We start from the raw sequence: 15,274 nt of genomic DNA, 5'->3' as shown, positions 1-15,274 counted from the left end.
AAGCCTCCAGGCAGCTGGCTCAGACTTCTTCAACTTACCTGAAGGATTTACCATGCAGGGAACACATCAAGCATTTTTACAAGGCATTAGTATAACAGGCAAAGGACATAAATCACTAAGTTTGCTACGTGCCACTTGAACAGCTGGCAGCTGGGCAAATCCTTGCCAAACTAAGCAGAGACCTTCCCTGCCTCCTTATTCTTCTTCTGGGTAAACTGATGAACAGAGATGGGCTGCTTTTGAGAAGGGACACTAGATCCCAACTGATTTTAACTCAGGCTAACCTGTAGCTAACAGAACAGCCTACAGGCAAAGCAGCCAATGGCCTCAGAGAAAGAGATAGAGACAGACCAGAAAAGAGACGTTAACCACTGTTCTCCCTGCCATGTTTCTTAATGCCATGTGGGGGGTTCTCAAGTAAACAGGACAGTTCTTCTGTTCAGTGGCCAATATGTTTCCTCTTCTAGAGTACGCAATGTTTCTTGGGATGTCTTCTTGCTCAGCATAAGGGCAGAACACTTTCTGCCCTTCTTTAGCTTTTCTCCTCCTTCTACCGCACTATTGTAAAATGGCCACAAAGGAGACCAAAGGTTTGTGTATACAGGTCTGCCTTGCTATTTGGACTGTGATTATACAGTTATAAATTTTGTAAATGCTATTTTTTAATATTTCCAGACGTTTACTTTTGGTGAATGGAGTTGACTGATACATTGCTATTAGTTTAGATGTTGGTTGTAACAGACTGACCAGGAATCACTGCTCTGCACTGGCTTATCTTTATGTGCTACTGTCCGAAATCACTTATGCCCTTCTTGTTAAGTTCACTGAAAGCAAAATGTCACAGCAAGTTAAGTTCTTTCTGATCACCTTCTTGCTTTCAGGCATTTCATCACTTTGCATGTCCCAGGGACTGTAGATTGGTAAGTCTTGATGCCAAAGTATCCAGACTCCAGTATGTGTTTTTGTTGCTGTGTCGTTTCTGGAGAAACTGTTGATAGCTGGGTGGGCAGGATGTGGGATTTGGCAGCCTGTGACTATCAATTATTCATAGTTTAATTTGGCATTTCAACAGTATTCCTCCTGGGTTTCCTCCACTTCTGGAAAATAATGCTTGAATATTTTCCAGGCACCAGGAATGCTGCATGGTCAGTTAACTCAGATCGTAAAGCCAGGATTGCAGGTCCATGTCTGTAGGCACAAAGCTCTTCTCTTCTCAGCACAGACTTTCAGCCTCAGCCCTCTCCATCAAGTTGTCCCTACTCTGAAGGCTCTTCTATGGGAATAAGCCTTATGCTGTTTTTATAGTATACAATGACAGGCATGAAAAGGGCTAAATACTAACTACAGTTTTATGGTAATTGTAATATAACTGTCATGAGAGAAGACAACCAGAACATTAACAGCTAATACATGAAGTACAGTTTTATGAAACTAAGCAGACTAGAATCCAGTGCTACTCTAAAGCACACTTGGTACCTGTGTGTGCTTGGCAGAGAATGTCATACAAGATAATGGACATGTCACCTGAATTGCATTATCAGCTATGCTACAAGATAACAGAGTAATCTTAGGGTTTTCTCCAATGTCCCCTTTCCTTTGCTTCTACAGTTAGAAAAGCAAATGCTAAGTCTTTGGTTTCCACATGGCTTGGCTCAGCTCTGTCCAAAACTACCTGAGATGCTTATCACCCACCACAATGCTAGCAGATTGCAGCCTCTTATAGACGCCCATTCAGGATCTAGACTTCAGCGAGAATGGCAGAAATAGGTTTCTTCACAAGATCACATTGGTTGCTGGAGGTGAACATCCACCACGGGAAGCCCAGCAGGCTTGCCCTAGTGTAAACAATATCATCAGCCTCCCTGGCCATTAGCTGGTTTGTTGACATGGAAGTGTCTTGCAATGAAGGGCGAGCAGACTGCAGAGGCAGCTGCAATCCTTGTTTGCCAGAGGGGCTCCTTCTTTTGCATGTTCTGGCACCAGAGGATCAATTCCTGTCTCATTTTCTGGTTCTGGGAGTCCAGGTGAGCTTCTGCACATGCCCAGGAGCTAGCTGTTCCTGCTCTGACAGTGAAGCTCTACACAATGGTTCTGCACCAGGATGCATGCTTGGGATGCCCTGCTGAAAGCTGCCAGGGAGTCTGTGAGGCTCAGTCCAGCTGTTGGCTGCTCAGCCTTGCTTGGCTCAGCACTGGCCCAGGAAATTGAGCCAGAACCCATCAGGGGTCTGCCCTGCTCCACTGACAACCCATCTGCAGGCAGGTGGGAGGCTTTCCACAGGGATGGAGCATCCTACAGGCCCGTGCTGTCCCCTCCAACCTGGGGACACTGTGTCTGCTGTGTGTAGGGGATGGCCAGGCTGGGCCCTTCGCCCCCTGCAGCAGGACAAGCTCCTGCCGCAGCCCCATGGGCAGAGCGAAATGCTCTAGCCCCATGAGAGAACAGCCACTGGGGCTTGGCAGCAGCTTTTAAATTATTTTTTTCAAGATCAGTTGTATGCTTGCTTTCTCCCTGCTGTGGCGGGTTATATGCCTGAACTCTGGTTTTAGATTTTTAATTTTTGGGGGTTTGGTTTTAGTTATATCCTCTTTGGATTACTGATATCTGACATTATCACAGCTTTGACACTGTTTGTCAGATGTTACGTGTAAGACAATTGTAGTGTTTGCTCTCTGCCCCCCTAATTTTCTCCCTAAAGCAATGGAGAAAAAACGCTACATTCCTAATTATTTATGGACTGTTACCAGTACTGTTTTTTCATTTGCTTATCAAAACATCACTGTCCCATATGACAGTGAGGAAACGTATTTTTACCTAAATGTGATTCTACAGAAATTTGTTTTAATTTGAAGTATCAGTGGTGGTTTTCTTGCATTCAAATCAGATGCCTTACATTATTAAAAGCTACATGGCTGAGAGGCATGAACTAGCTGTGATTTTGGAAAAAACAGAAACATGTAAGAACATCACAACCGAGATGTAACACAGTTACTAAGCTTTGTGCACATCTTCCACAGTTAAACAAGTGGAAAGTGTCCTTAAGGCCACCAACTGAAAAATATAAACCCAACATCAAGTATATAATTTTCTAATTTCTCCATTACTAAAGGAATTAAAAATACCATCCTTGTGTAATACACTGCTAAGCTCATAAGTTAGGAGTTTGCTCTGAAGTCATCCATAAACTCATGCTTGTTGAAGTATTGTGAATGCACAGGCAAATTAGTCATTTTGTTAAGCAGCAGTTCATTCTGACTCTTGCTCTCTTGGTAAAACTGAAGCAAACCTATGATTTAACTCCTATTCTGCTTAGGAGAAAGAGGATTAGTTGAAAGTGCCAAAGCCTTTTTACTGCTCAAAGAGATTACTAGATCTACACCAGTTGCCCCAGTTGACATGGTTTGCCACAAAGCGCTCCTTGATATTGCACTCATAATTCTGTTATACAGGTCCCACTCCAGCGTGGACGACAATGGTCTGAGTCAAGCCTGCATTTTAATCCGTGTATTTGCAGAACTGCTTTGTCTTTAGGGGATTAATTTATGACCCCAGTCTAAGGAATAATTTGATTTCCTCTATGTTAAAAAAAAAAAAGATAAATTCAATGCAAGCAATATTCAAATATTCATAATTATTATGAACTCTATAATTTTTTAGTGTTTTCCATTACGCTTGTTGTAGTCCAAATTCGTGCTGATGTCTCTCCAGTATTACTTTAGTAATTTCAACATTTTTACAATGGTTTAAGTCAACCATTTCCATGCAAGTAATGAACTTGCACCGTAACATATGTTTTGATTATTAAGCTTCAGTGCTACAGAATATGAGTTTAGAAAAATTTAACCCAGTGCCACTTCTGAACTTCTAGGTTTTTATTTCTACTTTTTTAAAGGGCTTTTTGAATTTTGACTTTAAGAAAAAGCATTACACCTTGGAAAAAGAAAATGTAACATCCTCACATTAAGTGCAGCATACTGTAAATAAAACAACATACCACAGTACCCTGGAGTTCCGCAAACTGTCTTCATGGTCACTTGATCTTCCACTATCTTGGAAAGTCCAAAGTCAGCTGTTAAGATTGTATAGGAATATTAATGTTCTTAATTCCTTGTAAAATCACTTTTTTTTACATTGTATATAATTGTGATTAAATGAACATTTATGCCTTAAATTAACAGTACAGTTGTTTTCAAGAGATGAGGATCAATTTAAAGAATCTACCCAGACTACAATCCAGAAGCAAAATTTGTCTGTACAGATGAATACTCCTGGATCTTGCTTGACAGAAATGTAGCTTGTATTTTATCCTGAAGGCTGTACAAAGCCAATACAATGCATTGCCTACAGGCATACAAGCAGTGATCCAGAAATGCATTTTAGGTATATATTCAGTTTCCACTCTGTGAGTAATCCAATAAAATTAAAAGAACCATTTTGGGTTAAAAAATTCTTCATCAGTGATTTCTTGGATAAGGGTCAGAGTACGCAGTCACTGCAAGACAAAATCCCAGCAGTATTTTGATAGAGGGCTTCTAGGGGCTTGAACATTGCACCAGGAGAAGTACTGATCATCCTTTTTACAGGTTTTCCACCCTGAATTACTACTCAGACAGCAAGAGCCTCCATGACATTACACGTCATACTTGCATGACTCACTTTTAAAAAGACATTAAAACTGAAGTCTTCACAACTTTTTTAGTTTTCACTGAGAATAAACTGAATTCTTCATATTTCAATTCAGCTGATGACTATCTGGCCTTAAAAAATGCAAAATAAACGTATCTCTGTTTTGTTACAGTGAATATAAAAGGGAATGTTTTGACTGAAGATCAGCATAAAAACAGTTCATATTTTATTCTAGAAATGCATACTTTAGGTTCACTTGTACCTAAATGGTTAGGTATTATTATTCATCTAAATAAAATATACTTTACTTTCATGAACATTGCCACGCATTGTAAATCAGATCTCAGTTTAAACAAGTTTAAACCTTAATCAGAAGATGAAGAATCACAGCATTTAGGAAAATACTTCAGAAGCCCCTACACCACTACTGTAGCCATCAAACCAAAGCCACCGGGTGCTGTGTTAAACTATCACATTACAGCTGCTTAGAGCCTTTCCAGGAACAATAAGAACTAGGACAAAATGTAAATTAAGATACCATCATCCTGAGATGCAAGACTTTCCCAGAAATTTATATTAAATTGCTTGAGACTAGTTCTTGGAAATCTGGCTCCTGAAATCCATGATGAACACAGGCCTGGCAAATGTGGCAACACTCACTCCTTTCATGCTCCCATGAGGTGGTATTTCTGAACCGGTTACATACACCTCAGGAGCATTGTACAGAGCTCCTCTTTGCTCAAGCAAAAACTGGGCATACCCAGCATTTTTGGAGGTCTTGCCCTTTTCAAGTGGCCGCCATCCCCAACAGAACTGGCATAATACATCCCTGTTCAGGAGAGCCTGCTCTCATCTTGTCCCTCCTCATCCCCCACATGGTGCTGACCATGCTTCAGATAGCTTCCCTATTCTCTGTGTGAAGATCTCATCTTATCTCTCAAATCTGCCTTCAAACCAGAAGTCAGCCTTGCTCAGTTTGCCTTCTACCACCTATCTGCACATTTGTACTTTCATGCCAAAGAATCTTTCCTTTCAGATACTAGTCCACAAAAAAAGGGGCACAGAAGTGGTGTCCACAGCTGTACACTGATCTTGTGATCCTTCTTGTTCCTCCTGAGCACTTTATTCTCTGCCACGTTCTGCACAATTTTGGCTATAAATTCTCTAAGCAAGCATCTAGTTTTGTATTGGTTTTAAATACACCATGCACAGCTGTGCTGCTGAAGAAGTAACATGCTGTTCATTTGAGTATAAGCATTAGCCTTGAATAAAGTAGCGGTGAGACACATATACTGTAAACATAAGTTAGCACATATTACTGGCGCAGAGATTTAGGGAAACATACATTTAATGCTGCTCACCGATTTTTAGTGGTGCATCCGGGGCTGGTGTTGCATAGAGTAGATTTTCTGGCTTCAAGTCACGATGCACAATCCCATTTGCGTGCAGGTACTAGGAAAAGAGAAAGTCAAAACATTAAGTGAGAATAAGATGTTACAGTCAACCATAAGTTAACATCTTCCTAATAATCTATAGAGGCAGAATAATAATCTGTGATATCTGTGACACAGTCACTTAACAAATTTCCAGCAGCCTTTTTTTCTGCAAACCTGCTCAGGACAGGATCCTTGGATGCATATTGCGATCTGAACAGGAAATTAAAGTTTGGGAAGACAAAGATAGGATCACATCCATTTGAGAAGAAATAATTTCAGAAGGTATTATTGACTTTTAAAATAGAGTGGTAGCTTCTAGGAAGTAATCTAATAGATATTGAGACACCAAAGTCAGGCCTAGAGGAAGGTAGTTTCTGCACATTATATCATCCTGAGAGATAACAAAATGGTCATACAACTATTAAACTATTACACTACCTTTGAGTAGAAAGGATGCAGTATATGTCCTGGGCCAACTATATAATCCTTGAGGTCCGTGAGCAGATTTCTCAGGGGTTTTAAAACTACCCAATTGCAGAGTCTCAAAAATCTGCCTGTCTTGCTGAAGCACATGCAGTACATGTGTATTCACTCACCACTGAATACTTTTAAAGATGCTGTTCTTGCCTTGCACTAATGGAAAGAAGCATTTCTGGAATATATGACTGCCTCTGACACTGGTATAGATAGACATAGAAAAAAACATAAAATATAGAAAAAAGGCTAAACTAGTGAAACAAATTCTGTATTTCTCTTTGGTAAAACATTCAGCAGAAGCTTCTGAAGCCTTGGAAGAAAAATGCTTGAGGGTAGAATCACATTATCTTATTGGAAAGTCTCCTGATCTACATTTTAGTATCATCTTTCTCAGCTGTGTTTTCACTATTAAAAAAAATCAGGGTGTGTGCACTGTTATGCAGCAAATGACAAATGGTCGAATATTCATCTAGAAGGCACAGCTATGGTGGTTACTTGAGTCAGCATCTGAGATGAATTCTTGACTGTATATCTCACTGGAATCTTAGTTTGTATAAGTTGCCAGTTATTAAATAACATTAAGTAAGAAGTCATTGCTCTTTCCTTGGGCATTGTTTTAGTGACACTGAGTGCTTTTTAAGTGTATGTTTCTTACAGTGCAATAAACGTTTTTGTTGGCTTTCTCTAAAATCCTAAAGTGGCAGTATTTGCCATAATGTGGCTTGTGGAGATCAGCCAAAGACCCTCATCTACTTTACTCCACAGTGAAATCTAAGTGCTTGTCCCAGCTGTTTTTTCTACAATGAGATAGCTAATCAGCTACCCAAGGTAAAAACAGGCAACAATATATGGAAACTGATGGACTGCATGCTGCTACATCATTTCATGCAGTCACATCTCAATGGCTGCATACTATCATGTCCACCCTAGATAAAAATATATCTTCATCAGCCAATGAAGACATAACTGTAACAAAGATGCTCCCTCAGCATGACACTGATATGTTTGACATGCAGAGGTAATAGCGGCACACAGGGAGTGCACCAAAAGCAATCAAGCTGGAGTGGACAGAAAGAGATGTCTGAACTAATTTGTGTTCATGTGCTGTAAATCGGTTTAGCTGACCCTGTAGGAGTGAGGAGGACTAGATGTTTCATGATCGCTCAGTGGAAAGCAGACACCTCCGATTCATTTGTTTGAAAAACCTTTGAAAAATTTACTCAGAGAAATGTTCCAGCCAAGTCTGCAGTCTTTTAGCAGGTCCTTTTTCACATGTGCCCATAATCTTAAAAACATTTTATGTTGTGAGGCTGAAAACATTGGCATTTTTTTCTCTTCCCAGAATGACATTTTTGTGGGAGGGAAATTTGGGAAAAACTCTGGGAGAAGCTGTTCACTTTTCCTCCCTTTTAAGTCATAAAGTGAGACTGGCTCGCAGGGGTCCTTCTCAGACATAGCAAGCCGTAACCAACAACATCTGCTAATCACGCTTGTGCCTCATGACCGACTGACTTTTTAAGAGATTTGTTTTGAACTTGCAGCATGAACTCTTTTTTATTACAAACTCCTAAGACTCCATATAGTGAAATTTACCTCCTCTATTCAGCACACCATTTGCAGAAAACTTGCAGGACAGGGGTGCCCAGCAAACATTAGTTCTCTCAATAACCTAGCCCATGTCTTTCAAAGACTGCCACTGCAATACTCTGATACTCCGTCTTGTGTCCCCTCCTCACAACACCCACAGCTCCTTCTATCCTCTCCACCACACCTCCCTGGCATCCTAGCCCAGAATTCCGGCCCACCCGTAGTACCTCCTCTAACCTGTCCCTGCAGTCCACATAGATCCTGTCATGGCTGCTATATCCCTAAAGTCTGTCCCTTCTGCTCTGTCCTCTCTCTCCCATCACTTCTTTTGCTTGACTTCATTTTTGGGCATGAGATGATACCTGTGGTGCTCAGACCAGCCATGCATGTAGCTGGGGCTGCCTCAAGCTGCCAGGTCACAGGTTTAACAGATCTAGCGTTGGCACCTTGTATCTTTGAGACCTAGTCTCCTGTCAAATTTTGTTGAGGTTGGCCAACAGAATCAATAGTTTTGTTGTGAACTAACAAATAAAAAAGCAAAATGGACAAACCTCCCCCCCCAGTGTTTTCACTGATGCAGAAATCCCATTCTTCAACCACAAAAAAGTACCAGCTAGCCTTGTGGATCTCCAGCCCTCTGAGGGGAGAGACTGCTGGCTGGACTTCTGTAAAAGGTACCTGCCTTGAAACAGCCATGTCACTTAACATCTCTAGCACACGCAGCAACCTCCCATCCCCCATCCTGAGCCCTGTCATTCACTGAGAGCATCTCCTGCTCCACGACCTGCTGTGAACAGGAAGTTCCAAGACTGTGTCCATTTTCAGCATTGCTCCTTTAGTTCGTAAATGCCCTGGGACTTGTCTGCAAGTTTTCACCAGTCCCAATAGCTCTGCTCTCCAAGTAGCATAATAGCTCCTGGTATTGAAGACTACTTGGTAATTACATTGTCTTGTATATACGTGAACAGTATTCAGATTTAAAGTATCCTGATGTAGAAATGGATTTAGCTAAATTAGCACAATCAATTTATTTCAATTTATGTATGCTCTATTTTGATTGCTCTTCACTTTATTTCTCACATATCAGTTTTAATAAGCAGCAGGTGCCTTCACAAGCAGTGCCTCTGCAGCGTAAGTTCAAAGATATTTGTTCCTCTCTCCCAGTTTGGAGTATAGCTTTGGGTATTGCATAACCTGTGCTGTACTACTTGTACAATGTCTCTTAATGGTTAAATGGTGTGATGAAGTGAGAAGATCTGGGTCCCGGTATCAAGCCAGAGCAGTTTACTGATGCACTTTATGATCTAAGCATTGCTTAATTACTTCACTTTTCCCACCTATAAGATATGGATGAGACTTGAAAAACATTTGAGCAGTTTTTAGATGTACAGTACTGTATTACAGTTTAACGTAGCATGCATGTAAAACGTGAATATGACATGATTCTCTTGTAGTAGCTAAAATGTCCTGTTTTCACTTTCTCCTGATTTTCAGTAGACAGTACCAAGCATTAAAAGAAAATAAAGGCATGGCAGTTATCTGATTGCAGCTTTGCTAATTTGTGTTAGTGCAGTAAGGCAGATACAGGAAGTTTGTATTTACATCAAAATTCTGTATTTCCATGGCAACATTACATGGTTATATTTAGCTTTACTTATGTCCTCCACCACCTATGTACTAAAATGTATGATTTAGTTGTAGAATAACGGCACTTGGTCTGGCCTGATGAGATGTAAATGGAAGAGAGGCCTCCACAGGATCTCACAGCAAGGCCCACGGAAGAGGACCTTGTGGAAAAAGTCTTCTCTGTGCACAGCCGTTTCATCCAAGTAGCTGGCCAACATCATGAGGAAGAGAAATTATGCTTTCTCATGTACTTTCTCCTCTGATTTTATCTTTTTTTTAACACCACATCAAGGCAGGTGTTATAAATAGGGACCATACTGATTTTAAGGAACATATGGCTATGCCACTTAGCAAAAGAGAATGAATAAGAAAAAGTAAAATGGAAACAGAAGAGACCCTGAGCAGTCTGTACTAAATTAGTGAATTTAAATGCAAAGGAAATAGAATAAATCCTGAAAAAAAAATATTTGCACATCCTATGATCACATTCCTTTTTCAAGTGCTTTGGGCAATGAGATGTGAGTAGGCCAGGCAGGTGAATCTGCTGTGCTGGAGGCACACAGCAGGGTACTGCATTATTAGCGTAGAGCATCTCAGATGATCTGGGAGAAATGTATTAGAGCAAAATTGAGTATGATAGTCTTATTACTCTTCAATAAACGTTGAGGACAGACTCAGCATGACACTAGGTGGTAATAATATACAGGCCCTTTTCTGAAGGACTTACCAGTTAAAATAAAGGCAGCCTTCATCTTGGCCTTTATTCCTGTGGTACACAACAGCAACTCGTGACTGGACAATCGCTGTGGTTCTAATTGTAAGTGCAGCAGGAGGATTCTTTCTTTTTTTTTTTTTTTTTTTTTAAGCTTCTTTCTAATTGCTGTATGAGAATTTCTTTTGCTCTTTGTATTATCTTTTAATAATTCAGGTTCCTACCTAACTTGAAAGATTTTATGACAAAAGGACAAATGATTACTGCTTAAAACTCTGGCCTTTTTCCTTGATTTTATTTATGATACCCATTACACAGAACTGTAGAAAAGTAGGGCTGAAATGAACCTGAATCATCTACTCCTCTCTATGCTCCTAGGCAGCATCAATTACATCTACCACAGTTGTTTGTCCAATTTATGCTTAAAGACCTCTGATACTAGGGACTCCACAATTTCCCCAAGCGATTTATTACAGGGCTGTGCTATCTTGACCATTAGAAAGTACTTCTCTGTGACTTATCTGGATCTTGACAGGGACAGATGAAGCCCATTACTTCATTTCTTACATACCATAGAGGCAGAAAAGCAGATTATTAACTTTTTTTGCAACAGCCTTTTGAGTACTTGTTACCAGGTACACAATCATTCTTCTCTCTAAGACTAAAGGACTCTAGTTTGCTCAGTCTTTTCTTACAGCCCATCTTTTCTCTGCTCATGGTAACTCTTGTTGCTCTCCTCCAGGCTGTATGGACTTGCATCAATGTGTTGAAAATGCAAAAATGTACTCCATTTGTGGCCTGACAAATTTTACAGATGTATTCATAATTCTATTTGCCTTTTTTGTAACATATCCCACTCCTGTTTGCCTTTTGGTCCAGTGTAAACTTCAGGACCTTTTTGTTTTGTTCCCACTCCCATGTTTTTACTGCTGACTGTTCAAGTTCATGTACAATTTTGTCCTTGAGTGTACAGAAAGGACATTGAATTTTACCAAAGTTATTTTACGCCTAGTCCTACTCTCCAATATACTTGCAGTTTTTCCCAATTTTATGTGATCCAAAATTTTCACAAGTGTACCCTCTGTTCCATCATCCAAGGTTGTCAACAAAAAACACTAAACAAAGCAGACCAGAGAAGACTTTTCCTGAACCTCCACTCTTCATATCTTTAGATACACTGACAGACATTCTCTCAGTACAGACAACCAGTCTTCATCCAGCTTAAAATCATATAATTGTGACCACATTTCCCTCATTTATTGACTGTCAGGTAAGACAACTATCAAAAGCTTTACTTATGTCATGTATGTATGATACCTCCTGTTCCTCCCCTACTAACAATGCCTCTTACCCTGCTTGAGAAAAAATTAGACTGATTTGACATGACTTGATCTTGACAAAAACTTGCCTTGCTGGTGATCTCCCTGCTTTGTCATCTCCCAGGTGCCTCATATTCCTTTGCTTCATTATTTACTGCAGATTTTTTTCTGGGGAGTCAAGGCACCTGGTCTATAATTCCTCTCTTCTTCCTCTTGAAGTAAGTACTACATACATCTGCTTTCTGCCCAGCCTCCATGAGAAGTGAGTGTTACCTGTTAAATCTCTTTCAGACTTAAAAAACTTGCTCTTTAAAGATTGTGCTATGAAAGTCACTGGGTGCACCTCACTAAACTATCTAAATGGTATGAATAGTCTCTGACTTAGTATTTTCTTATTCTATGCTCACATTTTACTGCTCTGTCACTCCTGTTAATCGTGCTAGGGAACTAGTTATAGCTGAACTTTTACTGAAAATCAGTGAAAAAAGAAAAAGACAAAAACACTTCTGCCTTCTCCGAGACTTCTTTCAATAGGTGTCCTTCATCTGGGTTTCTTCTTATGAGGATGATTTATTTTGCTGCCCTTCTTATCTCATGCTGGATGCATCTCATTTTCTGCCCTGGCCTTTCTGACTTAATCCTTCTAATTCCTGATTTTCTCCCAATTCAGGCTTAAACAACCTGTCCTGGTTTTGGCTTTCTGTATATATCCTGCCTGTGTTTAACTCCAGAATGTGCTGTCCCTGAGAACTGACCTTCATTCAACTGGACTGATGAGAAACCAGCTGACCCCTAACCACATTGCTATGTTCCCAGGGTCCTGCGCTCTCTCTGACAGGCACAGGGCCACTGCTGGAAGCATTGCAAGCTCCCTTAAGACAGCAAGTAAGGGAAAAGTCCTAAAACACCTTTGTTTCCACTTGTGAGAGTGATCGTGAGCTGCACAGCCTTTGGATTTCATAATGTCTCCTCGTTAGCCAGGGGGTTTTGATGTCAACTGGATCCCAACTCTGGACATGATCTCCAGTGATGCAGTGAACAGAGGCTGTACAGCAGGGAAGCTCTAGCAGCAGTGACTGTCCTCATGATTATTGTAGTGCGTATGCCCTAACTCCTTTGTGAACCTGCCCTGTTCACTAGCTCTTGGTCTGGCTTACAAACCCTCTTGCTGTGCATGAACCCAGCTCCCTTGTCAAGTTGCATTAGACAATCAAAGAGATGGTTCAGGGAGCTCCACCTGCACCTCTTGTTCACACCCAGCTCACACCTGCCCTCCTGGGCAGTGCTGCTTTGTAGGGTAGCATGCACTACCTCTCAGGGTAGTGCTGAACAACCACTACTGTGGAAATGCTCTGGATCAAGGACCTAGTGCTCCTTTTTGTCCTCAGACAAGATGTCAGCTTTCTGTGTGCATTGATTAAGTAGTGGGGAGAAACCTGTGGTCTGATGTGGCTGGGGAAGTGGTATCATTATATGAATTTCTGTCCAGGATGCCTATAATATGTGCCACATTCATGAATACCAGATTCACTCATGTTTACAAGAGGAAAATTTTTACCACTCTTATCATTCCACAGAACATATTTAGGACTTTCATGTTGCATTTATTACAAAATCAAGCCTATAGGATCCCGAAGGAAGAATAATGCCATACATACCAATTCAATACTGGACATCTCCAGCTATAAATGCAGACACTACATCCTTATGAAAATGAAAAGAGCGTGGTTTTTTCCTCCCTTTCCAGGAGTGTCTAGACTTGTAATTAAGCTCTTTCTGCAGCCCTTACAAAAGCATGTCATTGCATAATGAAAGCTACTGCACAGTAATTTAGTTTGATTACAGCTATATACCATTTGATAGAGATGTGGTTAATTGATAAAGTTTCTGAAGCAGTTAAGAGAAAGTTTAAATCAACTTCAAATAATCTAACAGGACACATCATTAAAAAATATACATTCCTATTTTCTATTCCTAGGAAGGTGAGTGAGCTCACCTTATATATGTAGAATGGCAAAGCCAGTCTCCATGTAATTTGTACGTAAAATAATCATTCAACACACATCTTACAAAGTACAGAGAAACAAATATGTATCATTTGAAATGTACCTTTAGTCGTATACTCCACATTGGTGTAGACTTCGGAAAACAAGACATATGCGGATTGGGGGAATCAAGAGAAATATAAAATTTTATAGTTAGTGGGCACCTATGCCCTGTCATAATCTTCTGCATGTATCAGCCAATTTGTAATTCGCACGTCCAATAATTGCACAAAAATTACACATTGATAAAAGGATATGATATGTGACCTGGAGCTACTGTAGTCTTATCCTAGAGCAAATGACACAGTTCCTCTGCACCTCAAATTCCACATATTTACAACTGTTGTGACACATAAGCTGTGTTTCAGATGTCTGAGTGACAAGTGCAAAAGGGGAATAGGGATACATACTAATCTGTTGTTGAAACTGTGCTGTCCCCACTGAAGTCCATGTAAATTCCCCTACTTAACTGATTCAGGCTTTATTTAAAAGCACAGTAGTAGGGCTACTATGAGAGGCCTGTTTCTGCGCTTCCGTCTATCTCTCAGGAAGCACATAAATTAGGTTGCAGAACAAGACGTGGAATCCTATATGCTTCAGGTTTGGGAGTGGATAGTTTAATTTCTGCTAATTATGGGAAAGTGCGTGTATCTGAGTCGGTTGCTTACAGTATAAAAACTTATTTAGGGCTAAAATTATCTTTTTTTACAAAATAGAATGCAATAATTGAAACTATCTTGAAATTGCAGGGATTGCTTTGAGAAGTGTTGCAGAAGTGTATCTGAGAATTCTTGCTTAAAGAGCTTTAAAAGAAAAACAATGACAGTGACAGTGTCAGAACCCAGCTCCACAGGAGTCAACAAGGTTCCAGTAATAAAATTGTGAAATCAAGTTATATACACAGCATAATCTTTCCTCTGCCATGACTCCCTCACTGAAGTTACACTGACTCTGGGACTGAATGAACTGAAGACTATTTTATCATTGCAGAAGACAGAAACAACATTGATTTCTTTTCTGGACATGTTTCAGCAAGTTTTGGATTTCTGCATCTGGATAACAAAAAAATGGAGTCTTAGAAAGGCACCAAATAATGAAAGCTTCTCCAAACATCTTGCAGCAAGCCTATTCTTTGCACTTGTATTGCTTTTACTGGTTGCTCTGGGAAATTAGAGTATGCCATTATGTACTGACTTCCAAACATTCTTCATAAACCTTCAATTAGTTTAGTTAAACTAATTTAACAGAATATTGTTTTAGTGGAACAAAGAATATTTGCCTTTGTACTTTGTATAAATATGCATTAACACAACTGATTTATGATTTCAGATACTAAATCTGTATATTATTAAAAAAGTATGAAGAAATGCATCAGCATAGATTAATAAATCCAAACCTGTTTATTTTCTTCGCTGGTCTACTATATTCGTAGTTATGAGATGGCTC

The 15,274-nt window shown here is 40.0% G+C and overlaps 1 protein-coding gene across 1 annotated transcript in view; it reads right to left on the bottom strand.

Moving 5' to 3' along the window:
• Nucleotides 1-15,274, bottom strand: part of CAMK4 (calcium/calmodulin dependent protein kinase IV) — a 165,399-nt gene that overhangs the window by 11,996 nt on the left and 138,129 nt on the right. Inside the window, exons 6-7 of the mRNA XM_064439521.1 lie at nucleotides 5,988-6,078; nucleotides 3,995-4,069 (exon numbers count right to left, since the gene is read on the bottom strand). Coding sequence (XP_064295591.1) covers nucleotides 3,995-4,069; nucleotides 5,988-6,078 — 166 coding nt within the window. The remainder of the gene's footprint in view (nucleotides 1-3,994; nucleotides 4,070-5,987; nucleotides 6,079-15,274) is intronic.

Source organism: Phalacrocorax carbo, chromosome Z (assembly GCF_963921805.1).
Source record: "Phalacrocorax carbo chromosome Z, bPhaCar2.1, whole genome shotgun sequence".
In the NCBI taxonomy this organism is placed as follows: domain Eukaryota; kingdom Metazoa; phylum Chordata; class Aves; order Suliformes; family Phalacrocoracidae; genus Phalacrocorax; species Phalacrocorax carbo.
The sequence above is the reverse complement of the archived record's forward strand: the minus strand, read 5'-3'. Positions and strand labels throughout refer to the sequence as shown.